The 26,143-nt window shown below is 43.4% G+C and overlaps 7 protein-coding genes across 8 annotated transcripts in view; 4 read left to right on the forward strand and 3 right to left on the reverse strand.

Annotated features, from left to right (window-relative positions):
* LOC108031889 (protein suppressor of hairy wing) lies at positions 1-4,129 on the reverse strand. 2 transcript variants are annotated; one of them, XM_017105658.3, is made up of 7 exons: positions 4,064-4,129; positions 2,639-3,520; positions 2,152-2,579; positions 1,963-2,095; positions 1,711-1,901; positions 1,524-1,648; positions 1-1,466 (listed from the first exon to the last, which is right to left on the reverse strand). In XM_017105658.3, the coding sequence occupies exons 2-7, from the start codon at positions 3,503-3,505 to the stop codon at positions 388-390; spliced, it is 2,823 nt and encodes a 940-aa protein (XP_016961147.1). In that variant the 5' UTR covers positions 3,506-3,520; positions 4,064-4,129; the 3' UTR covers positions 1-387. The 2 variants fall into 2 exon arrangements, with proteins under 2 accessions (XP_016961147.1, XP_016961146.1); XM_017105657.3 differs by having other exon boundaries at positions 3,822-4,120.
* A 416-nt stretch (positions 4,130-4,545) lies between these two features.
* Positions 4,546-5,157, forward strand: LOC108031186 (DNA-directed RNA polymerase II subunit RPB9). Its single transcript, XM_050889271.1, has 2 exons — positions 4,546-4,595; positions 4,656-5,157. The coding sequence occupies exon 2, from the start codon at positions 4,661-4,663 to the stop codon at positions 5,048-5,050; it is 390 nt and encodes a 129-aa protein (XP_050745228.1). The 5' UTR covers positions 4,546-4,595; positions 4,656-4,660; the 3' UTR covers positions 5,051-5,157.
* Positions 5,158-6,026: 869 nt separating this feature from the next.
* Positions 6,027-9,855, forward strand: LOC108032231 (uncharacterized). Its single transcript, XM_017106094.3, has 7 exons — positions 6,027-6,584; positions 7,963-8,076; positions 8,141-8,389; positions 8,498-9,108; positions 9,172-9,289; positions 9,429-9,585; positions 9,652-9,855. The coding sequence occupies exons 1-7, from the start codon at positions 6,158-6,160 to the stop codon at positions 9,758-9,760; spliced, it is 1,785 nt and encodes a 594-aa protein (XP_016961583.1). The 5' UTR covers positions 6,027-6,157; the 3' UTR covers positions 9,761-9,855.
* Positions 9,856-10,104: 249 nt separating this feature from the next.
* On the forward strand, positions 10,105-11,294 carry LOC108031256 (pro-corazonin). The gene is made up of 2 exons (XM_017104495.3): positions 10,105-10,776; positions 10,930-11,294. Exons 1-2 carry the CDS (start codon positions 10,553-10,555, stop codon positions 11,177-11,179), a joined length of 474 nt encoding a protein of 157 aa, XP_016959984.1. The 5' UTR covers positions 10,105-10,552; the 3' UTR covers positions 11,180-11,294.
* A 4,171-nt stretch (positions 11,295-15,465) lies between these two features.
* Positions 15,466-26,055, forward strand: LOC108032039 (uncharacterized). Its single transcript, XM_017105850.3, has 4 exons — positions 15,466-15,723; positions 18,373-18,574; positions 22,267-22,389; positions 24,120-26,055. The coding sequence occupies exons 2-4, from the start codon at positions 18,374-18,376 to the stop codon at positions 24,903-24,905; spliced, it is 1,110 nt and encodes a 369-aa protein (XP_016961339.1). The 5' UTR covers positions 15,466-15,723; position 18,373; the 3' UTR covers positions 24,906-26,055.
* Positions 19,900-21,413, reverse strand: LOC108032040 (proteoglycan 4). Its single transcript, XM_044090788.2, has one exon. It carries the CDS (start codon positions 21,403-21,405, stop codon positions 20,152-20,154), a length of 1,254 nt encoding a protein of 417 aa, XP_043946723.1. The 5' UTR covers positions 21,406-21,413; the 3' UTR covers positions 19,900-20,151.
* LOC108031622 (dynein axonemal heavy chain 5) overlaps positions 22,362-26,143 on the reverse strand; it is a 30,576-nt gene continuing 26,794 nt past the window's right edge. Inside the window, exon 35 of the mRNA XM_050889264.1 lies at positions 22,362-22,451. The gene's annotated coding sequence lies outside the window, so the exon portion shown is untranslated. The remainder of the gene's footprint in view (positions 22,452-26,143) is intronic.

Below are 26,143 nucleotides of genomic sequence, written 5' to 3' on the forward strand. Positions count from 1 at the left end.
TGATGTTTTTTAATGTTTAATAAGAGTTATATAAAAATAGCCATGCATGTATTGCTTGGTACACTTTTTAATTCAATATATATATATAAAATTTATATAATAATATCAAAATATCTTTGATATGCAATACGTTGGTTTGTTATTGGGTGATTTGTTAATTTGTAAACAGTTCTGGGTAAATAAATGGAAGGGTTTAACAACAGACGGTAGTTTCTTTTCTAAGGTCACTTGGTGTTTGAACCGAAACCAACGCTCTTTTTAAAATTAGTTATCTTAACAGAAATCAAAACGAGCCTTAAAATATTTATAAACTCCCTCTTCACTGCCGAATTCAGGCCTGGATTTGAATAATTTGCGCGCTTAAAACATGCATCGAAGGCTGAAAAGTCAAACCTTTTCTTTTTCAGTTTCCGAAGGGACTGCCTTTTTCTTTTCTTCCGTAACCGACTTTTCTTTAGTTTCCGCCGGGACTGTATTTTTTTCGGCTTCCGCAGGTACATCCTCCTTCTCAGCATCTCCTGTGATTGTCTCTGGCTCATCATCCCCTGCAGTTGACTTATCCTCGGCATCTTTGTCCTTGTCCAAGCCATCTTCCTGTTCCTCATCACCCAGCACATACTCGATGACATCGTCGATGGGAAAATTGTTGAGCAATGACTTGATGGAATCGTTGTGAATAACGACGGTGAAGAGCAGTTTGCAGTACTCTCGCATGCGGCTGCCGTAATCCAGTTCAGCGTAGTTCTCGCCACCTTTGGTCAAGTCATGGCCACAGTTCTCGATTACTTTGCAGAGCACCATTTCCTCGGGGGCATTGGGCCAGCCGTATTTCTTTAGGATGGGCGGATCCACCAGCATGTCTATAAGCTTTCCCACGTTCGCTTTGAGCTTCAGATCCTCTTCGGTAAGAATTTCGTCGCTGACCTCATCGTCGCTTAATGATTCATCCAGATTATCCGCGATTGCAGCAGCTAAGCTGGCGGCCAAGCACTTGCGTTGCTCCTTCTTGATTGCCGGCGAGACTTGGGGCTCGTCCTTTTTGCCCTCAGGCTTTACTGGAGCCTCATCCGTCAGCTGCTCTCCCTCAATGGCCCCGTCCAAGGGCAATATTGTGTAAGTCTCGTTTTCCAGGGTAATGGTCTGGGCAGTGCCATCGCCCTCGTCCACCAGGAACTCTCGCACCACAACGCCGTTATCATCCGTTTGGCTGGAAATCAAGGAGCCCGCCGAAGTGTTCAGTGCCACCGGTACAACCTCGTCCACTTCGATTTCAGAGAGTTTTCCCTTCTTTGCGCGCTTCGATGGCTGAGGCTCAACACCGAAAATATCATCTGGGTCGCATTCATGAACAGTGCGAATGTGCCGGCGCAGGGTTTCGCTGCTATCAAAGTTCTTATCGCAAATGGCGCAATCCGTTCGCTCCATAATTTTGATGGCAGAACGCTTGGCGGTCCGTTGTTGTTTTGCTAAAAATAGAAAATCAGGATAAACTCCATGATAATAGCTAGTTAGGCTTAGCTTACGGGTGTGTTTGCCCTCGTCCATGTGCTCCTTGAGCAATGCTGTGGTGCGGAAGCTTGCCTTACATTCGGTGCAGGAGAAGACGGGGCGCTTTGTGCGCGAGTGGGTCTTCACATGGCGCTCAAGTCTAAGGAGGGGAAAACAATATAAGTTAAGGAATAGTATTAATTAAACTACTAAACTACTTACTGTTTCTCAGTTTTGAATTTTTCCTCGCACTGATCGCAGGCATAGGGGCGAATATGGGTCTTGGAATGGGTGCGCAGCTGGGTGGCCTGGATGAAACTCTTGCCACACTCCTCACACTTGTGTGGTCTCTCACCAGTGTGACGCTTCATGTGTCGATTAAGCACTTCCTTGACGGCAAAGGCTTGGTTGCACTAAGGAGGAAAAATAATTAGATGCCAGCTTATGGACAGATATAAAAGCTTTTTGACTAACCACAGTGCAACTGTAGGGTTTCTCTCCAGTGTGATAGCGTCGATGCTTCTTAAGGGCCACCAAAGCGGAGAACTTCTTGTCGCAAAGATCGCAATCAAAGGGTTTCTCTCCGGTGTGGGTGCGTATGTGTATGCTGCGTATAAAGACCATATATTATTCAAGTTTATATAATACCAATACTAAACTCACTTCAATGTGGACAGGCTGTAGAAACAGTTCTTGCATGTGTGGCACATGTACTCCGGCTTCTTCACCACCTGAGTGCCCAAATGCTGCTTAAGATGGGATCGCAGGTTGTCCAGGCGATAGAAGACACGATCGCACACCTTGCAGCTCATAGTATCAGTCTCGTTCGACGAGCAGGATGAGTACTTTTGGTGCCGCTTTAAGTGGTAGGAGCGCGTAAAGTCCTTGCCACAGATCTTGCAGGCATACGGCTTCCCACGCGACTTGTGTTGCTCCTCGTGAAGCGCCAACAAGGCCTCACTGCGTAGGTTGGCGTTGCAGATGGAGCAAGGAAAATCGCTGAACTCGGAGTGGGTGATGAAGATGTGACGCTCGTAGCTAGTCTGCGTCTTAAACGACTTGGGGCAGTCTGGACAGTTGATGTGGCCCAACTTAAAGGGAAATTAAGCTTTAGTTGTACTAATTACACATAGAATTCTAACAAACTCACATGGAAGGTGTCGTAGCTTTCGCTGCAGCAAAAGCAGATGTCCTTCTTCTCCATCACCACGGCATCCTTCTCGATCTTCTCCAGGTTCTTGAGCATGTCGGCCTTGCGCAGATGATAGCCGCTGTCGTAGCGACAGAACTCCAGATGTTTCTTTAGACTCTGGACCCTGCGGAAGGTCTTGTAGCACTTGCCGCACACGTGCTCGACAATCTCCTTGATCTTTGTCCCATGACTGGTGTTACCCTCGCCGTCCCCGTCCTCCTCAACATCATCCTTGTCGTCATCCTCTTCCTCGGTGACAACGATCTCCTGGCCATTTGTATCCTCAATCCTGCCCGGCACTACTTCCTCGTCATCTGCTAGAATGTAGGCAATGGTCTCGTCATCCTCTTCGGTTGCCACAGTGACCGTGGTGTCCGCCTTGCTGTTCTCCGTTTTCACAGCCTGGAGTACGTAGTGCTCCATCTTCTTGCGCTTACTGGGCGATGTCTTGATCTTGGCGGTTTCCACGGCTGTTACGGTGGCGCTGGGAAGCCTCTTCTCATTGAGAATCTTCACGGTGGAGGAGGCTGGCGTAGTGGTCTTGGGAGCGCCTTTTTTCTCCCCCTTTGGAGTGGCAAGTATTTCATCATTGAGTATTTTGATGCGGGATCCTGTGACGCTCCCACGTTTCTCCTGCTTATTCGGTAGAGTTTTCGACGACGTGGTGGCAGTGGTAGTGGGCGAAGTCTCTGGATCTCCTCCAGCTCCCACGTCATTTAAGAGCTTCATCCTGGTGGCAGGACGCTGCTTGTCCTTGGACGGCGAAATGTTCTCCACGCCCAGTATCTTGACCTTCTTGTCCTTGCCCTCCTTGGAGGCGCTCATCGTGGAAATGGCAGCCTGAAATTAGGTTAGGTTGAGGGGTTAGTCAGGATCAGGATCAGGTATCCCCGGCCTAGCCTACTTTTAGGCACGTGATCTATTGGAGATCACTTTTTGCCAGCGTCACCAACACACGCCCAAAAGCAGCAAAGAAAAAATGGCGTCACCAATTTCGATCTTTATGATCGATCGCGGGTGTGCGAGCGGGACAACGCTACGGCGCCTGACGCACAGAAAACGCAACAAGTTTTCTTCTTAAATAAAATTGTATTTCAGGGGGTTGAAAACAATTCTAATCACACTGAAATCCGTTGCATACTTTTTAAATATCAAGTGTTTTTTCCGCAGTCGAAGGATGAGGCGATTTCAACTGATTTGCATGCTGATTAGTCGTGCAGTTCTTTACTGCACAGAGAAAGAAAGTTGCGGCGATCGAGGCGGAAGAAATAGCCAATGGAAGGTCACTGGCTAAACTCTTGGTTTCACAATCATTTCTATACAATGCACTACGTGTTCTGAACAGGATTGTGGTCTGATCGCCGAAAAACAATCACAATTTACCCAATTTTATGCTTTAAATTCCAACACGACAAGCGTTTGTGTATGATAGGGTATGACCGTTGGCGGGAAGATGGAAAATAGCTGCCGATCTGTAAAATATACTAGACCGTGAAAATATACCGAAAATGTGCAAGTTTAACCCTTGCTAACTCAAAATAAAGTTGAAGAATATTGAATTAAATAAATGAGCAGCCAGAATGGACTTGAAATAAATATAAAGTAAAATTTATTTATATAATTTGACATTTTAGGAGATATTTAGTTTGGGCTTTAATTTTGTAAAACTAAGCAAGAAAGTAAAATAATTTAGGACTTATTTCAAAAAAAGTAAGTCCCAAGGAGTGCTTAAAAATTAAAGCAGAGCAATAAACTTTCATTAAGAAATATTTGCAAAATAAAACTTATGCTAGGATTTTCCGACATAACTCAAAAGGGTTAAGGCACATATGGTATATACTGTACGTACTGCTAGAACCCTTGGTCAATTTTGGCTGACGACGAACGGTCACACTACCACTTTCCGCGTAAAAAGGTAAATAAACGCGGAAATAAATAGTTAGTCAGTAAATTAACAACAAATAAATGCTTATAGAGACCATGACGACTGCCTTTGATGCTGCGCACACGGAGGGACCCGGCTTCGTGGGCATTCGGTTCTGCCAGGAGTGCAACAACATGCTGTACCCCAAGGAGGACAAGGAGAACAAGATCCTGCTGTACGCCTGCCGGAACTGCGACTACAAACAGGAAGCGGACTCCAACTGCATCTACGTGAACAAGATCATGCACGAGATCGACGAGCTGACGCACATTGTGCCGGACGTGATTTCCGATCCCACGCTGCCGCGCACCGAGGACCACGCCTGTCCCAAGTGCTCCCACCGGGAGGCGGTCTTCTTCCAGGCCCAAACACGTCGCGCCGAAGAGGAAATGCGACTGTACTACGTGTGCACCAATCAGAACTGCACCCACCGATGGACGGAGTAGAACCAGATGTGCTGTACGCCTCTAATTGTAGCCCTAAGTAATCAAACCAATATGAAGACACTTTGCAATCACACATTAAATATTCCCACATGGTCATGCCGCAAGAACATCTCACTTATTGCTCAGCACCCGGTTGCCGCTCAATGAAATTACACCAGCACTGAAAGAAAATTTGTGGTATTTATTAAGATCACTACTAGATTTTACATATCATTGGCGGTTTCTGAAAACTTTGGTATGCAACCTTTATTTTAATATTTAAAAAAATAAGACCAAGAATCCTATTTCAGTGACTGGGTATATTGGCAACACACACCCAATAATAAGCTAATTTAAATAATTATATTTCATAAGCTAAAAACATTAAACTCCTTCGAGTAATTACCAGCTAGCCAGTTATCCATATCAATTTAGCATTATTTACAAACAATAATGATACACGAAATTGTAATATTCATTCTAATTTTTTTCTGTGTCCAGCTTAGACAGCAAAACAAGTTACAGTAAAAATTGCTTTGGGGTAACGCAAGCCCGTAGTCCAGGTTTTAAAAATGCATTTATTTGTATTTAAAGTTTAAATGTGCGAACTTTTGAAAGCGGAAACATTAATGAATAGCGAGAAAAGATGTTTTATTGGAGTGTTTAGCCGGTTTTGACACATAGTTAAACATCATAAACCGTAAAACCAGCTTTCGTAGTTATGGCGTTAATCAAGACATAGTATTCCGAATTTCTACAGCACCTAGTCAACCGACAGCCACTGTAAGTGCAACTGAGAGGGAAATGAATCTCATCGGAGCGCAAGCGAAATTCCACAGTTCGCGGCCCGGTGACAATTTTCATATTTATCATTGTTGTGCTCTAATCGATGCTGACAAACACAAAAAAGAACCGAAAGCAGCGAAGAAATGATTGAACAAGTTTCTTGTGCGTATCAAGCGGCTGGCCGTTTGAGCGGACTTGGCCCGATCCCCGGAGTCGTCGCTGGGTTTAGTCTGAGCTTAGAACTTGGCGCGACGTGTTGATCAAATCGCTGAAATGTGCTAGAGCAAACCAGCCGAATCGAATAAAAATAAGAGTTAAGAGGAATTCAGCAAGTGATAAAAAATGGCAAAGCCAAGGTCGTCGGGGGATGCGGCTGGCAGTGGGATGGGAGCAGCGGCGGATGCGGAGCCCAAGCTCAACTACTTCCAGAAGTTGTGGCGCTACCGCCACTATCTGGTCATCGAGCCCTTCTTCTTTTTCTACTTCATGGCCTCCGTCTTCAATGCGGTGGCCATGCAGAACTTCCCCCTGGACAAGGCCTGCCGTGTGAATCTGGGGTACAACAAGGTCGTCTGTGACACCATGCTGGACAAATCCGAGCTGGGCATCGAATGCGATGACTTCGACTTCGAGAACACCACTCAGGGCGCCACCCCGGATCTCGCTGGCCTGGTGATCGGAGCTTCGGGATTCAATTACACGGTGTGCAAGGCGGAACTGGAGGCCCAGATCCTGGCGGCAGATGTCTCCGGCAAACGTGCCCCAATGGGTAAGAACACATCTATCATATAAATAACACGACTCGTTTCGGTTTGGGTTCGGCATTAGCATTGCTTAAATTTCAGGTTTGTGCTTAAATTAAACTCGAAATCTATTCGCATCTCTACTCCTCTGCATACTAAATCTCGCCTCCCCATTCGGATTTATATCCAGAGGCGAGGTGCACGGGAAAAAAGTTATATGATGTGATAAATGATCTTTTGAAGTGATATACATTTTAAAAATATTTTTAAAACAAGATATTGCTTCATCATTAAGTTGTATGAGACTGACTTTGTAACGACACATTATTAAAATAGGATTTATGTTTGAACTTAAATGTTGTATGTTTCAGAAATGTGTGCTTTTTTTCAGTGTACATTTTTTGTTTCGAAAGAATCCATGTCTTTTGATGGATGTCGTCGGAAATTAGCGGTTATCCGAACATCTAATTACCTTCCTTAATTGATTCGCTCATGAGTTCTCCTTCGTCTTCTGATGGTGCTAACAAAAATCCCCCATTATATGGTAGGTGATTAATTTAGAGCCGCTTCTAAAGGCCTTAGCCTAGTGTCTGTAACGCAATAGTAATCGCCCAAACCTGTTCCTTACATCGATGTGTTTCGAGTTCACTGCCATTGTCATTGGCATTTCTCATTGGGACCATAGATAATATTTCATATTCCTTATTTAGCAAAAACGCCATCCGAAAATGTCATTTGCATAGAGAGCTACGCGGAATTCCGGTTCTGTGTCGCACAGAACATCTTCTTGTTCAATAACTCAACGAACGGCAGGTTCATTAAATTGCATTGCATCAGAGATCGATAATTGAGGCTTAAAATAATTAAAATCTTCGTGTCATAGATTCCATGGCGAAATTTAGTAGTATATGTATTAAAGGCTTTTATTGTTTAACTGCATGCTTTGGTTTGATGTATTTTGTTGTGATAACGAGTTCTAATAAAAAGCAAGCCATTAACGCCGAATATTTAATATCATTTCTTCAAAAAAAATATCTATATTCAAGTGTATTTTGTTAATGGCTTTAAAAATCATTCTTTCATATAGAAAACAGTAAATAAATAAAAACCTCAAAGTAAAAAGTTAAGGCAGATTAGCTTCATGTTACTTTTATAATTAGACATTGAACTAGCAAAAGGTATCATTAATAGAACTACATTTATATTTTACTCTCAAGTTTTAGCATACTAAAGAAAACTGCAAGTGAGAAGTATTGAATATCACATAATCACAGTTGTCAGATTATTCTCAAAAACGAGTTATTTCTGTAGCACATTTTCACGTTAAGTCGATTTCTTTATTCAAAACCTGAAACAATACAAAAACCAAAAAAAAGTAAATACTGCAAACATGTTTGGTTATAGCTGCTATTTTCCCCCTGATTGTGCTTCTGTTCGCCGGAGGATGGGCAGATCGGTACAATAAACGCAAGCCCTGCATGATAATGCCAATTGTCGGAGAAGCATTATCCTTCACATGTGAGTAGTTGAGTTAATTAAATAAAAATATATTTTGGATTTAATAAGGTATTATATATTTTAGGTCAGATCATCTCTTCAATTTTCTTTGACTCGCTGCCCATGGAGTTCGGTGCTTATTGTGAAGCCATTGTTCCTGCTCTTTTTGGAGGACTGACTTTTTGTCTGATGGCGATTTATAGTTATATCACCCTTGCCACTCCCGAAGAGGATCGTGTTTTTCGCTTTGGCATCTTTGCAATGTTTGTGACAGGAGTTCCGTTTATAGGACAACCGATTAGTGGTGTACTCTTCACCACTTTGGGTTATACTTGTGAGTTTTAAGTCTTTTAAACATCTATTTCAGTCAAAAACCTTTTAATTGCAGTAGTTTATGTAATTACATTGACTTCGTATTGATGTTATTTAACCTTATTTCCAGGGTCTTTTGCCACAGCCATCGTTTTCCAGTTGATCGCGATATTTTACATCATATTCTTCATAAAAGAGGTGAAGAGCACCCCTGCAGCTACCGCCCAAGCCAATGAGCCACCACCACTGCCCACCACCCTGCCGCCCAAGCAGCAGGGTGCCGATAATATGGCCTACGAGACCACGAATTTGGATGAACTGCCGGGAAACAAGAACGTCAACTTCCAGCTGACTCCCCAAATGGAGCCCAAAGCGGAGGCGGCGCCTCCGAAACGCTCCCTCCTCAAGGAACTCTTCGATCCCACTTTGGTGCTGGACTGCATCCGGTTCCCGCTGGTCAAGCGACCCAACAACGGACGCATGCTGCTGATCCTCCTGCTGTGTGCCTACTTCCTGACCGTGGGTCCCACATCGGGCGAAAACGACTACTGGTATCGATTCACCCTGAAGAAGCTCGCCTGGAACGGCAACGACTTCAGTATCTACCTGACCCTGTCCAGCGGTGCTGCCTTGGTGGGCACCTTCATTGGCACCGCCATTCTGAGCAAGCTGCTCAAGGTTTCGGATTCGATGATCGGCATGCTTTCAGCCCTGTCCATTGTGTGCTCCCGCGTTCTTTTTGTGAGTACTCAAAGGGAAATGTGAGTGTTGGATGTTACAATATGATGGTTTTGGTCTTTTCAGGCTTTCTCCAGCAGCACTACCTCATTCTACGTGGCAGGAGTGGTGGACATGTTTGTCAGCTTGCGAGTGATTGCCATCAAGACCATCGGTTCGAGCATCGTCGCTGGTGATGAGCTGAGTAAGTTAATATAGACATATTATTTAGGGAACTCATTTAGTTACAATTGTAGTCATTGAGTTCAAAAATAAAATAAAATAAAAATAAAAATAAAAAATATTTTGATGGATTTCTCAATTTTATAAACTTGTACTTTCAGGCAAAATGTACTCCATCTTCGGCATCAGTGAGCCAATTGCGCAATTCATCTTCCCGCCCATTTTCAGTGAGATTTACAAGAGCACCGTCGACTCATTCCCAGGAGCCATTTGGCTGTTCGGTGAAATCTTTTACATTCCCAATGTCTTGGTCTTTGTGTAAGTACACTTTATAAAAGATAACAAATATGTATCTTTTTTAAAACAACACTCTTTTTTATGTAGGGTGTGCTATTTCCTCCTGCGACGCAGAAAGTCCAACGAGAAGAAGAGTGCTGTGGAGTTAGAACAGAATGGAGCCAATGTGCCCGATAGCGAGATAACTAGTCTATAACGTAAATTATGCCAGTCCGAGTTGTATATTTCTTATATTTATAATATAAACTGTATATTTTTGTATATTTATAAACGATTTTTATATTTTGTGAATGTTCCAGAGTTATTTTGAGCGGTATTTAAAGAAGACTGAACTTACATTTAGGACCAAATTTTAATATATTTGTAAATATATTAAATATTACTGAATGAATGTTGGGATTTTACTCTATGCCTTTCATTACCTTTTGCCTGGGTAATATATTTCTATTTTTATACTTCTTATTGCACTCGCTATTTTTGGCATATCTCTGCAAATCCAATCACCAGCGGCTATGAAAAGGTGCTCAACTCCGATTCGGACACTTCACTCCCTTTGGCAATGGGCACAAATTACTTTTTTCGGTTCGAACAATTTTAGCTCAAGCCTTTGGCTTTCACCACCCGTTTGCGGTGCTTCCTCGGGAAAAGTGGTGGTTTTCCAATCAGCAAATGCATTCAGTTTGAGCAGCCAGCTGGCGCAAAGTGGGCGGAGGGCTCGGGGCAGGGGGCGTGGCCATATGTGGGCGCTAACTGCCTTCTTGAAACAATTGGGTGCTAATAATCCCCGGTTAATCTGAATAAGTGTGTGTTGCTGGAGGCATTGAAGCAAGGATTCTGGAGGAAAGACCCATCACGCATCCTTCGGCATCCATCGATATAAAAGCCGCTGAGGAGCACCAAGGGTTCAGACGCAGCTGTGATTCCAACGCGAAAGGAACCCATCCAGATTTCCGAGAGTCCTGTGCACAGGACAATCCTCAGCAGAAACATGTTGCGCCTCCTGCTGCTGCCGCTCTTCCTCTTCACGCTGTCCATGGCCTGCATGGGCCAGACGTTTCAGTATTCCCGGGGCTGGACGAATGGCAAGAGATCCTTCAACTCGCCATCTCCACTGCTGGCCAACGGGCACTTCCATCGGGATCGGGGAAGCGAGCTGGGCTTCACGGATCTGTACGACATTCAGGACTGGAGCAGCGAACGCAAATTGGAGCGGTAAGTGGTTCATTGTTTTTTCATTGTCTCAAAGTTACAAGGATAAAAATATATAAAAACGTTGGTTAATCCATTAGATGTGAATAAGTGGTCGAATTTACTTAAGGATTTAATTTTTTAACAATCGTTTTCCTTTAAAATTTTGTCTTCTAGATGTCTGACGCAACTTCAACGTTCAATGATTGGTCGAAACTGTGCCCCGGGATCGGACTTCAATACCAACCGAGGAGATGCGGATACTGAGAGCAACACCCATCCCAGACTCTCCAATATTAATAACGAAAATGTGTTGTACTCCAATGCCAATATCCCGACTAGACATCGCCAGACGAATGAGCTGCTCGAGGAGCTGACTGCCGCTGGTGGAGCTTCTGCTGAGCCGAATGTATTTGGAAAACATTAGCTTTTATCTCTACAGACGATTCAATATGAATGTTATTTAACTAGCAAAAAATGCTACAAAAATGTAAAAAAAATAGTTGTTATCGTTAAATAAATCTGAGGCTTTTTACCCATAAGAGTCAAAAGTTCGATTTTCTAGTGTCAGTGCCAACCACCGATATACTTTTCGTTACATCGGTTTTTCGACTTCTATAATTTTCAGCATATATGTTCAAAGGATTTCTGCATTTTTTGCATACTTTTGCGCAATAAAATATTTTACAAAGTTGCAACATGTCATAAAAATATTTACTAAATATATGTTTATAACGCATTCGCCCTTAAAATGTATATTTAATTATATTTTCAATCATATCCTAAAAGGATTATTCCTCGTATTAAAAATGTACCAATGGTTAATAGATTGAATCAGGGGAAAATATACAAATATACCAATTTAATTTAATATATTTAATCAAATAATTTTCGAAGGTTTTTTCCTAGTCATTAGTTTTTATGTTTAGGGCTAGAGAAGGACAAATTTTTATAGAATTGTGTTGCCTAATTTAAACGTATGTTTTCTAATTTTAATTCATCACATTCCATCCTTTTTTTTGTTGTAAGAGATTTCCCGCCAAATTTGAATTTTAAGTGATGACCTATCGCCTTCATGGGCTTATCGATATTCCCCTTCCTGTGACTTGTCACAAATTGATAAAAATATTTATCAGCCGTTTATTATCGAAAAATGTTATCGGCGCACTGGTTAGTTTAAAACCAACGTTTAATTGAAAAAAAAATTACTTCTGGTTAAATTACAACAGTGAAAGGCAAAATCTTAAAAACTTAAAAGTGTTGAAAACTAAGTTAAGGCTATTTATTAAAGATGCTGTTCAAACTTAAAGCAGCAATTATGAATCGCAGAAAGCTTGTTACAAACATTTTACATTAATTGTACTTTAATTAAGATACAAATACTTTAATTTTGGGAAACCATAGCACACATACCCTTGCATCCGTATCTGTTCATCTATCCTAGCTCAATTCACAATTCGCTCGTTAATCAAATTGGGTCACAATAAGTGGGCGAAAATGGTTGGTTTTTTAGTGCCTGTAAATTTGCGTGTGCGGACTTCAGCATACTTCAGCCAAAAAAAGGGTTCGACCACAAAACTATTATCTACCAATTTATTTACTGCTCCGCCTAAACTTTCCACAAAAAGGGAAAAATGCGTCGAAGGGGTTAGTATGGTTGTAAATTGGATAACAATGATTTGTTGTTTAAAAACATTGTGTTAATTTGTCAAGTAAGTCATGCTAATTCTATTAAGCGAAAAGTGTGCTTTTCTCGTCAAGAAGTCTCGCCAAATGCCAGTTCGTAATCTTAAGAATTACCTTGCTTCAGTAAATTAAGCATTCCGTAACGTCGAGGCAGCCTCAAAGATGAAACAAGTTAAGCGAAACTTTTCTGCGATTAGCTGAGATGTATAGTCAGCAAACTTTTTGACTAACTTCCACTGCTGTTTGATTTCTCTGCTCTTTGCTTAAATGGGCCGTAACTTGATTTAATTGAGGGGCTTCAAAGAATAATCCGCCTTATTTTGACTGCATTGCAAGGCGCAGCGTAACTCAAAGCAGATCCATCTGGAAGCCCAATATTGTGGCTAAAAAGAAGGGGAGCATTGTTAATTAAGTTGTAGTGGCGGCGCGATTTCCTCCTTTAACATTCAATAAAGTGTGTGTCGGCACCAAGACGTTCCTAATTATTAATGGCTTGGCTTGACCGACACCAAGTTCCTTGACACTCACACAATCGTCTAATCATGTATAATTGGATGAAACCATCGGTTGCCCATAACAAGGATAATTGGGTGAAGTGAGGATGAAAGGCGGCCGCCTTTTCTGCTCCTCATTAAGTGCCCGTTTGCCGCTTAGTCTCCTGTCAAATCGTCGGTGGGCCATTAGAAAAGGGGTGTCGGGAGACGAGTTGTTGAGTCATTGACTTATTACGCAAATCGCACAAAAGAGTTTCTGGGCCGCCAGTGGCGCGTGGGCGGGTGTGACTGGCCGCTCGGGTGGGGAGTGAACCCGGTGCTTAATTTAATAAACACAATGATGAGAGCGCGAAGAGTACGAGAAGCGCTTAATAGATTTATCATAAGCCTTTAAGGACGAGCTCTACTTTACGATAAGGATAATGGAATCGTTTAGCAGGAACTTTTCTTTGTCAACTTGGAATTTATTGTTAAAATATATTTCGCTGATATAAAGAGTCTCTTTTCTTTATTTTCTAAAGTTAGGAAACAAAATAACAAGAGCAGTGTGGAAAGTGTTGAGTATATGTATTATAAACCTTTAGCAATGAGTGCTACTTTAGGTTATTGATAATATAATCATTTAGTTGGAGTTTTTCCTTGCTTACTATAATATCTTGTTTAGATATAGTGTTGAGTGTATGTGTTATAAACCACTAACAATGAGTGCTACTTTACGTTAAGGATAATGTAATCATTTAGTAGGGGTTTTTCCTTGTGTACTGTAATATTTTATTTTCATTTCTCATTTCTTAATGTTAGATATTTGCTAGATTTATTAAAAACCATTAACAATTTGCAAATTCTTTACGATGGATATAATGGAATGTAAAAACTGTTAACAACTATTACAAATATTAGGGCTTATTTCACAAAGCTACAGTTTACCATAGCTTACATAGATTTTTTTTATTTTTTGTCGTTAATGGAGTAACTATAGCGTCGGTCAAACCACTTAGGACCATTTAACTATTACAGTGGTAACTTTTACCCAAAGGTTGTTCTGTGTACGGCTATTATAAAGATAGTTGTCGAGAGAAAAGTGTAAAAATTAAAAGTAAATTATCGCTCTTACCATCTCCTCTTAAAAATCGCTCCCACCGTCGATGGCATTACCGCTCGCGTAAAAGTGAGTGGCGGGAGCAGCATTTTGACGGAATTCAATCAGCCATAAAGCATCCTGCTGGGCAGGAAACGGAGGCGTTTGCCTACGTGCTTAATTACAAGCCGACGCATGAACATTTCGCATACATAAAAGCCGAAGACACGTGTTGAAAGCAATTAAAAAGTATGTCAAAGTGGGTGATCAACGCCCTCAAGGACGCAGGACAATCGAGATGGCTGGCAACACTGTTGCATTTGAGTGTTTTATGGCGAAACTAAACTAGTTACGGGTGGCAGGATCCCAAATATAATGACTTTATAATTTAGATTGCATAACTTATCAAAACACTACTAAGGTCTTAGAAACTATGAGCATTCTCAAATAAATCTCGGTTCCGCTTTATTTGACTTTTTACTTTTTAATTAAAAAGTAAAGGCTCTTGAACTTTAATGGGTTGATTATAAAATAGAACCATATGCAACATTGCGTTAGAAACATGTTCTAAACAAAATGTTAGTAGGGAGAAAACAAGTTGAACTACGATTATAATCAGTGGGTGGAACTGAATACTTACTATATGTCACCTGATGTTAAGCATATGATTATAATACAATCTATCATTTCGCACTTTTGTGAACTTGTCCCAAAATAGAACCATATGCTAGCCATATCATTATGAACAAAATATATTAAGATACATCTTTGGGAGTAATTAAGAAAATGACACCCAATACTAAACCCTCTCTGTTTCCTCGAGTAACATATAGCAATAAAAATTGATTTCTTCCAAAATAGGAACAAAGAACCCCTTCTGAGCACTGGGACCTCCTGGGTGGAGGTTCGAAGCCCCATGGTTAAAGTTTGACGGATTTATGGCGAGCAATTTTACGCCCGATTGCCGGCCAAGCGGAGTGTCGGGCCACGTTAGCACCTCTTGACATGACATTGAGGGCTCCGGATCCTCGTCAACCGGGTGCCGGGCGACTGGTTTTAAATCGAACAATTAATGTGCAAATAAAACTCATTAAATATTAATTGAGTTCGATAATTACGGCGGTGAAGGGGCTTCGCAACATGTTGCCGAAACACCTGAATGGCGGGTTGGGCCGGCTCACCCTCCGAGCCCCCATCAATCCGTCAATCTCCTAATGCCCTAGTACACCTCGGTGATTTATTAGGGGGTTTGCTGTGGCCGGGGCGATTTCCTTCATCCTGGCAACATGCCGTACCCGCACGTTTTCATTCATAACTCGTCGCGTGGCCTGGCATATCCTTCGTCCTGGCCTCCTTCGGGTCCTCTCGGCTCCGGCACTTCGTGCGGGCGCTTCGGGGTGCCCGATATAAAAACACGCCGTAATCGCTATGCTCCGTGAGTCCTCCGCTCGTCGTCAGCCTGTTGCGTTCGCAGGAGCAACCAGAGCTCCATCTCCAAGTCCAGCAGCAACAGTTCAAATTCAGATTCCCAATTTCCGATTCCGAATCCAGTAACCGTTTCGCGACGCGACGCGCGAATACATAAAATAAATTAGAAAGAGATAAATAAGCCACAAACCAGAGCCGAGGCGAGCTATCTCGATCCTCATAAATCAATCCGTCGAGTGTGCGTCTTCAGATCCAACGAAATTAGAGGCAATTACCACTGATAAGGTGATTTCTTTTATGTGACAATATTTGGAAAAACAGCGGCGTTCAAGCGGTTTTTATGCCTTTGAGTGGGTGTTTTAATTCGGCTTCCCCGCGGAACCGTATCAGATTTCGAGTTTCGGCCAAAAAGTTTGGGGGCCAGGTTGATTGATGGCTTAAAAAACGTTTAAGCTAATTAGTTTTGCGCCTTCATGTGCGACCCAAAGGCATTGTTGCCGCCGGTTTCAGGTGACAATGTCCCGTAACTTAATAGACTGCAAACAAGCCCGGAGAAAGTTGTTTTCTCGCCGTGCTTTCCCCGACAGCGTCGGCAATCACACCTTGTAATTTGCCTTTACCACGGGGGACCTGCGTTCCCCATTGATTGACCTTTTGTGGAGATTTTTTACGGCCTAATCAAAGCGGATTTACGAGGTTTAAAGCTGCGGAAGACCGGAGAAACTTCTCCGCCATGTCCCCAACACACACTCCACTCGTATTTGCATGCGGCGTATGTAAATATCTCAAGTTGGCGTAGATAACAGCATTTCATTTCCTTGTGCTAGGCCGGGCCTTTTGAATTGCCGATACGATAAAACAAGAAGGGACGAGCTGGCAAGTAGCCCTGGGCAATCACGATTTCCGTCTCCGGGTCCGGGGATATGACAATGGCTGTCAGGAGCACAGGCCTCAGTGGGGCAGGGCAGTTTTATTGCCCTGAATTCCATATTACATCGAGAAAATCAATATTTGTTCAACTTCAAATGGGAGAATTCCATTCATCAAGTCGTCTCTTCTGGGGAAACTTTCGAGCCCGCACTCCGCGGCAAGGCTTCCTCTGAACGAAGATTCATCCAGATTCCAGACCCCTGAGCGAAACCCTAGCCCCGATTCGATTGGATTGCAATTTACGCTGCAACTCCCTCGACGGCGGGGAAGCCTTCGCATTTCCAGCGCGTTTACGCGATCTATTAGGGGAAATCAATAGCCATCAATTGTCGTTGCGAAAGAGCCGCAGCCACCCACAAGTCCATCCCGACTCGGTTGCGGATGCGGATTCGGATTCGTAAATCCCTGTTCAGCAAATGGCATCTATATGACATGTGATTGCCGGCAGGACTAATTCGGCTGCCACTCGGGCACTTACTTACGGCTGATGTCTAATGCTCCTGCTGACAGGTGGGATATGAGTGTGGGATATGTCCCCCTGCCGAAGACAAAGGAGCTGCCATGCGAATGGGTTTCCGCAGAAGAACTTTGAATTCCTGCCGAAATTGCGGAAATTCTCGCATTCACTTTCGAAACAATGTGCAAGTTTCAGTCTCACAGAGACTGCAATTCCGAAATGGCTTTATTACATAAAGCAATTTGTGCTGAAGGCCAACTTTGCTGAATTATAAAATATTCACCACTGAGCTGGAAGGTTGGGCTAATTTTGAGTAATAGCCAAACTCTAGTTATGGGTGTTAGAACTTTGAGTTATGCTCACAAAACTGCACGAAGTTTCGCTGTTCAAGCAATTGTTACTTAATTCTGTTAGTAGCACAAAGTCAGTTTGGTGGGGGAAGTTCGGGTTTAGAGCACAATGGCTGCGCTTTACACTGTGTCGGTGTGGTGAAACAAAAGTGAAACTTTAGCCCAGTTTATACAATTAAAATGGCCCAGCTCTGAAGGGCTTAGGGTGAAAACATGAGCAAACTATGAGAGAGCAAACAAGATTAGGGGCAAAGAACATTTTCTATTCTATTTATTTAATTAACAACACACAGGCGTTAAAATCCTCCTCTAAGTGAGGAACTTTCCATTGCATACCCTTGCTGAAGTTCTTTCCATTTTCTTAGCAAGTTGCGCACTTTAAATTAGAACAAATACCATTCAGCTCTAAGGATATATGTAAAGTTCCTTCACCCACTTTAAGAGAACATAAACTTCGGCCTGCAGAACTTAACTACCATTTCGTGTTTAAACCCAGCTTTGCCGTTGCTGTTTTGAACTTTGCAGCAGGAAAATAATCTAGTTGCCGACGTCTTCAATTTAAAACCTAATTTCCTTTCTGAACCTTGTGCAAATTCGCCCTCAGCCCCCGCTGCGAGCTGATTGAAGAGTCCAAAGGGACCTGAGATTGATATGCACACGCGTATGTACAGCGTACATAGGTAAAAACTAGGTTCAGAAGTACCACATATTTACGTGACCCATAAATTATGAGAACACTTCTTGTTGTCAGAATATTTCGCATTTTTCACAGGTTAGCTGTCAGCATTTTATTTTCACTCTATTCCGCAGGGAATTCCAGCGGCAGAGGTCAAAGTTTGCGCAGGCAGCGAAAACCTTTAAAAATAATAGCCACAGATAAGCTTAATTTTTCATAAAAACGAACAGAGTAAACTAAAAAAAAAACGTGTGGAATTTAGGATACCCATCACATAAATAATGTTTATGTAGCTTGTTTGCACTGTAAGTTCGGCAAAAAATAAACACCAAATTGGTGGTTAAAAAACGCTTAATGGGTGTTCTGCAAGCGGCTGAAAAAATCCCATAACAATATTTACATTCTTGATTAATTTTGATAAATACCATACGATTTTTTGCAGCACTCAATTTGCATTACATGCAAATCTGCAAATTGTGCACTCACCCAGGCAACTCCGCCGTTTTTCTCCTTTTTTGCAGAATGATGAAAGCCACAGCGTGGTTTTGCCCGGTGTTATTAACTTTACTGTGCGCCACAAGGCTCGTCTGCACGGCCCAAAGAGGCGGCGGCGGCGGCGGAGCAGGAGCCGCGGGATCGGGACTGGGATCGGGAGCAGAGGTCGTCGGAAGCGGCCGCACAAACGGATATCCTCTGGACTACGCCGATGCACGGAGCACACAGGTGGGCTTGCACATCCCCGTTCACATCCACATCGCCGTACATAGCCTCTGACCAGCGCTCTTTGTGAGTGGCAGCAGTTTTTGCGTCACTTGGTCGAATGTTTTCCGAATGCATATTCAATTATTGGCCTGGCAGTTCCAAACAGCCGTTTCGCAGCTCCTTTGACACCCGTCACTGGTTTCTGTTCATAGATTGACACATTGGTCGTCACAGTATGAGTCCTTTCAGGCAGGCATCGGAATAAAGGAAAAACGGATTACCAATCCTGGCATATGAATGTAGCCTGCATGGGCCAAGTAGCAATAATGGGTTCAAGGGTGAGATAACCGAAAACCACAAGATAAAGAAATATTCAGGCGGTACTTTATTTTTCTACTTCCCCATCGCCAACTAGTGGTAGACATAATATAAGATTACTAATGCCAGCTTGATAACAGGTAGTTGCGCCTCTACACCAGGTCTTTTATGATAGCTGCAAATCTTAATTCTTCCTTCCAAGAAGTCACTCGACACTTCGTATGTCAGTTCCCAAAAATCGCTAGTATTTCAAGCGTAAGATTAAATCAGCATTTTGCCACAATCTAATCAGGGCACTTCGGGTGTGTGGAATGCCTCAATAAGAAAACGGTTCAGGTTCCATATACTCCTTAACACACACGAACTTGGCAACAGAGTTGATTGGGTCCACGGTCGATTTCAAAACAAATGGAAATTTACGTCAAGGCTCTGGCCAAGCGTCATTAGGGGAAAACAAAGCGAAGAAAAGAAAAACATTATATTTGACTTTGGCAACTCCTGTTGTCCACAATCAAAAGTTTCACCTCTGCTTTTCGAGGAGTCCGAATTTCGTGAAGTCGATTCTTCAGGCCGCGCCATTTAAATGCAGGGCCAGTTCGTTTGCGAAACCGGAGATTTAAGCACGTTAATGCGACCCACGTAAACAATTTAATTTTATTTGCCGAAGGAAATGATGTTTCATGGTGGGGCAGCGTTTAAAAACCCAGCCTGGGGGCCGGCTAAAAGCCAATTACGAAACTTTCCATTTGTACCACCTTGTATGACACATCATTACCAGCAAACCTACACACAAGCTATGTGCAGCAGTACATATGCTTCGATAAGGTTCGATTTGGCAACTAATCAGTCAAGTAGCGATTTATTGATTGATGTACATGCGGGATACACGATGGTTAACAACCAGCGAATCAGCTAACTACTCTATTGTCATGGGCCCGAAACCGAAAGTTCAATTATGTGATAAGCATTTAATGGGTGCAGAACCTTCAACTCTTGAGTACCGCCGTAAAAATAAACGAGTCCAGGGCTTTGAGTTGTTTTTGGGTGGTTTTAATTGTTCGGTTTGTGAGAACTATAAAGCTATATGACGAATGCGTGACTGCACAACACGGTGTTGCTTCATGAGGCTCAGTCTTAATCCTAGGGATGGGTTCACGTGGTTGTGTGGCAAACACGGTTAATAATTTAGTTATAACAGTTTAATATTTGCACCGTAGTTCGTTTTCAAACGACACTTGAGGAAATGCCCCAGCAACCTTTGGCATTAACAAATGAGCTTCCTACGCTGAAGAATCAGTCGTGGAGTCCTCGGGCTCTTCAGTCGCCTGAGAGGTAGAGTCTTCGGGGTCGGTGGTGGATTCTTCCGGTTCCTGAGTGGTGGAATCCTCTGGAGCCTGTGTGGTGTCATCAGAAGAACCGCTGCCGTCTTCGGAGTCGGTAGTGGATTCTTCCGGATCCTGAGTGGTGGAACCCTCAGGACCCTGTGTGGTGTCATCAGAAGAACCGCTGCCGTCTTCGGAGTCGGTCGTGGATTCTTCTGGTTCCTGAGTGGTAGAATCCTCAGGAGCTTGTGTGGTATCATCAGAAGAACCACTGCCGTCGTCAGAGTCGGTGGTGGATTCTTCCGGTTCCTGGGTGGTGGAATCCTCTGGATCTTCAGGAGCGAGAGTGGTTACTTCAGAAGAGCCGCTGCCGTCCTCAGAGTCGGTGGTGGATTCTTCAGGTTCTTGGGTGGTGGAGTCCTCTGGAGCCTCAGGAGCCTGAGTCGTTTCTTTAGAAGAGCCGCTATCGTCTTCGGAATCGGTGGTGGTTTCTTTCGGTTCTTGGGTGGTAGTCTCCTCCGGGTCTTCGGGAGCCTGGGTGGTTTCTTCAGTAGAACCGCTGCCGTCTTCGGAGTCCGTGGTAGTTTCTTCCGGTGCCTGAGTGGTAGACTCCTCTGGATCTTCGGGAGCCTGAGTGGTTTCCTCCGAACCGCTTCCGTCTTCGGAGTCAGTGGTAATTTCCTCCGGGGCCTGGGTGGTGGATTCTTCCGGAACCTCAGGGGCCAAAGTAGTCTCTTCCGTAGAACCGCTTCCCTCCTCAGCGCCAGTGGTGATTTCCTCTGGTGCCTGGGTGGTAGACTCTTCTGGAACCTCGGTCACATCAGTTGTGGAAGCAATATCATCTTCGGGCACGTCGGTTGTTGGGGGTGGTGGTGGCGGTGGTGGAGGACCTCCGTGGCCGTGACCATGACCGTGACCATGGTTGTTTCCGTGTCCGTGGCCATGGTTGTTTCCGTTCCATTGTCCATGGCCATGGTTGTTTCCGTTCCACTGTCCGTGACCGTTTCCGCCATTCCACTGACCCTGGGCCTGTCCATTTCCATGGCCATTCCACTGGTGCTGACCATTCCACTTCTGTTCCTGGACCGTCTGGTTGTCTTCGGAGCCCCAGCCAAACTTCCTGGCCCAACTGCCGCTGAACCATCCGCCGTTCGGCCGGCCAACTGCCACTGCAACCAGGGCAGTGAATAGGACTAGGGTTAGAACCTTCATTTAGCAAATGTTTCGAATATACTGGCTGGGTCCACCGGCGGCTATAGCTTTTATAGAAGTCCGATAACCACCTCGTTACCTCCAGACATCGCGACCACTACCAGGCAGGCGAACGCTCTTATCTAATCGCCAGCATGTCTGATAGTCAGACCTACAATAATCGTAATTATCATATTTATCTGAACATGAATTCGGGAATGGTTTGTTTACCTCCGCCTTGAACTTAGACATGTAAATAGCTACTTCTTGGAACGAAAACAAAACAAATTGTTTAAAAACTTTCCCAAGAAACACCATAAACCCTGCCTAGATTAGGCAGAATTTTCGCTTGGTATCTTTTTAGTCTGGGCGAATCCAAAATCGTTTTATAATGGCTAAACGTGGTGCTCTGCCTTGTCATGGGAAACAATAGAATCACAGTATCAGGTGCTTTCAAGCTGATAGAATAGCAATTGATTTTAATTAGTTCTTACCTGTGACTCATAGATTTGTTGAAATTTTCATTCTTATCAGTGGAGAGCTGTTATCGCGAAATTTCCGATTGATCATCGTGGAAAAAACGTATAACAACACCGATAAGGTGTTCCTAGATTTTATGAAGTTATCACTTCCCCCATGTGGGAAAACAATAGGTGATATAACGCTTCCGATAGCGACAGGCCCTCGAGATTGCCCACCATCGATGGCAGAAATATTTTAATTTACCATCAAAACAAAAAAGAAACTTAGAACGCAAACTGTTTATAAACAGGGGGACTTAAAACTTTTTGCATTACCTCGTCAGGGTTTTATTGTGCCAAGTTTGCAGTGAATGTAAATGTGTGTATACTATATATGTTTTGTATTTTCTCCCCCGTCTAGGATGACTTTCTGCTGGCCAAGAGGAACAAGCCATCGCTGTCCATTGTCAATCCCCTGGATGTTCTGCGCCAGCGGCTGCTGCTGGAAATCGCACGGCGGCAAATGAAGGAGAACTCCCGCCAGGTGAGTTTGTATCTCGTAATAAACGCGCCGCACTGACCACCTTGCAAGGTATTTTTAATAAGCTGAAAAGTACGAAAGGAAAAACTTTGGCCTCAAGACAAACGGAAAACAATGCTGTAGCAAGGGGAAAGAGTATTTCGGTGGAAAAGTATAAATGAAAATGTAGCGGCTAATCAAAACTAGAACGCCTAATGAAAAATACTTTCCATAAAAAAGCGCAGCTGCAGAAAGTTTTTTAATTCATCGCAAGGAGAGAAGGCAGACTCCTATAAATTTTCCAGGCAGCAGAATAGAGGCCCACATACCGGCTCCAGGAATGTAAACAACATCCTGGCGCACCCGAAGACAGGGCTTAAGCACTTCGGATGGCCCTGACACCCAGTATGCTGATGTGTGCCCACCTACATCCATGGGGCTCGGCGCCAAAACAAAGCCAACGCTGCGTATGTGTAACGCAAATATTTTTGCTCGGCAACAAAGCGAGTTTATTTGGTTACCAAACCTTGCGTTTAGACCCCAAGGCACACAAAGACAAAAAAATTGAAAAATGGAAAAAAAAATCAAACGTTTTAATGCGAGGAATCCAAACGATTTGCCTTGATAGCCTCACCTTCGTCCCACGGATTTCTGTTAAAGAGGGTCCTGGCTGAACGGGGATGTGCCAATCCTAACCCAGCCCATCCTGCCAAGCCATTCACACACGCCAGATAGCTTTATTGATTTGTCAAAGGGGTTTTATAAATTAATCCATGCATCCCAAAAGCAATTTGAGTCGGTGAAAGATGAGCTGAGCAGGTATAATATTCATGCGTACACCTGGGACTTAAAGTCTGCGGCAGTGGAACTGGCACAGAAGGGAAATCGAATATATATATACTCAGTTTTAAGTCGAGTAAATGCGGGCTTCATAGGCAACTGGCCAAACATCATCTCAAATAATTGCCGGAAAAGAGGTAGCTCTATCTTTTGTACACCGAACAGGCATTGACAGTTTAATTTGAATGCCAAATAAATGGAACCGACATATTTATTCACAGCTTGAAGGAAATAGATCACATTTTGGTTTCTGCTCCATTTCCTCTTCTCCAGCAGAAGCAAATAGTCTTTCAAAGAGCCAAAAAAATAAAATGTCACTTGAACCTGAGAGTGGGACATCGAACACCTGACTCTTTAAAGTCATGCAAAGTGGTTGGCAAACAGAAGGAAATTCAAATAAATACGAAGGCATTAAAGGAATGCATTTATTAAAGTGTTGGATTGCATTGAAGGATATTCGCACTGAGGATAGTAGGATTATGATAAAATAGATACATTTCCATGAAAGCTTACTAATCTGTTTAACAATTAATCACTGTTAACTATTATTATTGGGACAAACACCTGTGACTTGCAAAGTGGTTAGCTGTGTCTTTAAGAGTACGCTCTTAAGTTCGGCATCCAAGGGATGCAGTGTTAAATTGTGAATTTGATACGTCCTCATGCTCAATTAATGGAGTAACGAAATGGCATTTGATTTGCGAGCCAAATTGGAGCGCTAACAACATTGCCGACGTGGTCATCCATCATGCATGTCAATCTAGTTTAGCGTTTCCCTTTAGAGAGAGGGTGCATTTCCATGGGGAAATGGGGACACGGGGCTGTTCCGACTCCTCGCAGCAATTTGTCGAGCATTTTACAGCATTTAACAGCATTTTATGGGAAACCAACTGCCTTTCTTGTTTCTCGCCCAGGTTGAACTGAACCGCGCCATCCTGAAGAACGTGGGCAAGCGAGTCCTGCTGCGAGGAGCAGGATCTGCCAGGGTGAGCAGGCGGTACCGCCAGCAGTGGCCAGTGGAGCGGGATGGACCCGAGGAACTGCAGCTGGACCGACAACAGCTGCTGCCCTGGAAGCATTTCCCCAGCCAACTGTGGAGCTACGGATGGGCCCAGTCCCCGTCGTACTCGCCGTCGTCGTCACAGTTTGCGGATTCCCTGCAATCATCATCCACTCGACCGCAGTCCCAGGAAAAGGCGCAGGCACAGGGACAGGCACTCCCGGGTCAGAAGGCAGCCTTGCTCAGCTATGCGAAGAAACCTCTGGACGTGGCCGGAATGGGTCTAACCAGCCATCGGGTCAACGGAAATGAAGCCAACGAAACAAATCATGAACAGGGGAATGGCTATGGGAATGGGAATGGTTATGGTATTGAGAATGAAACTGAAAATGACGACGGCAATGGGGCCAGTAAAAACCCGGCGAGGTATGTGGATGACGATGAGGAGAACTACAGTGACGTGGGACCGGAGGGAGTGGGAGTGGGACTGGGCGAGGGTGTGGGACTGGGACTGGGTATGGGTCTGGGTCTGGAGCGGTTCGAAGTGTTCGCGGACAAGCCCAACTGGGGAAACGAGGAGCTGGTGGCCTCCGGCGGTGCTGGCGCTGGCGGCGGAGTTCGAGGTGCGGCCAATGCAAATGACCGAATGCCCTGGTCCTTCCCCTACCGCTTTCACCAAAGTCAGCATAATGTTAATTAAGTAAGTGGGGATTGAGATGCAAGCGAATAGATAACGATAAACATACTGATACAGATACAGATACTGATACAGATACATGTAATACCGATACGGATACGGATACGGACAGGGGCACCCAACTTCTTGGTAGTGCTGGACGGTTATTAATGCAAATCGACGGTTCCTAATGGCTGGCTACAAGGCAGGCATGTTGTGTGTGCACATACTCCTTGACGACAAAGACAAACTTACTCCCACGTTGCTAGATGTATTCGCATTCGAACTCTATATTTTATCGAAAATAACCAACGGTGTATGTAACGATTTATGCTACCTCTCTCGCAGATACTGTTGAAAATAAAGCCCTCCCCCAATTAATGTCGAACATACTCTACTAGAACACCTTTTGCTAGTACACCGCGTCCACAGCGAGCAAAACTCCAAGGATTATAAACGTAATGCATGCGTAATTGATAGTGATCTATGTGTAATTTTAATAGTTACTTTTAAACGATTAACGTTAATTAATCAGTCGCATGCAATATTGACCTGACGAATGGGATTTCCAGTGTTTTTATTAATGGCATTTGCCAGCCACCAAGTACTACTAAAAAACTAATTGTGGTTTACACTCTCCGCGGGCGGAAATCGGTTTTTGTGTTAGCTCTGCTTCAACTTGTGTAAAAATGCTCAAATAGAATAGACATAGTGCAGACTAACTATCCACTATTTACACCTCTGTTTCCGTTGAAGCTGCATGTGGTCACTATTGCGTTTGCGTTGTTGAAGGGTTCGAGTTTTAAGATACTAAGAGACACATGGTTCCAAATCATACGAATTACAATTACGATTTTAAAGTAGATCCACATCAGCCCTGTTGCCCAAGCAAGTACTTCGATACATGAACACGCCACGTGTTGTGTGGATTAACAAGGAATTTACCAAGCAACTTACTAAAACCCTTAAACGTTACGTTCTGTACATTAATACATTTAATACGAGTTAATTTCCCTGTGTGTGTGTAAATAAAGGTCCTTTTTCAGAAAAGCTAAACTAACGAAATTCCAAAAAAATCAAGAATCAAACGAATTATATATTATACAAATTATATGTATGTACGGATATACTTATTAAAAAAGAGAAAATAAAATCATGAGGCATTGACATGACATTCAATTACAAAGCATTTCGTTTAATTAACTTTCTAAGGACACAGCTCGCCAGATAATCATAATTCTGTGGGAATTATTTTGCCATTT

This window comes from Drosophila biarmipes, chromosome 3R (genome assembly GCF_025231255.1).
Source record: "Drosophila biarmipes strain raj3 chromosome 3R, RU_DBia_V1.1, whole genome shotgun sequence".
Taxonomy (NCBI): Eukaryota; Metazoa; Arthropoda; class Insecta; order Diptera; family Drosophilidae; genus Drosophila; species Drosophila biarmipes.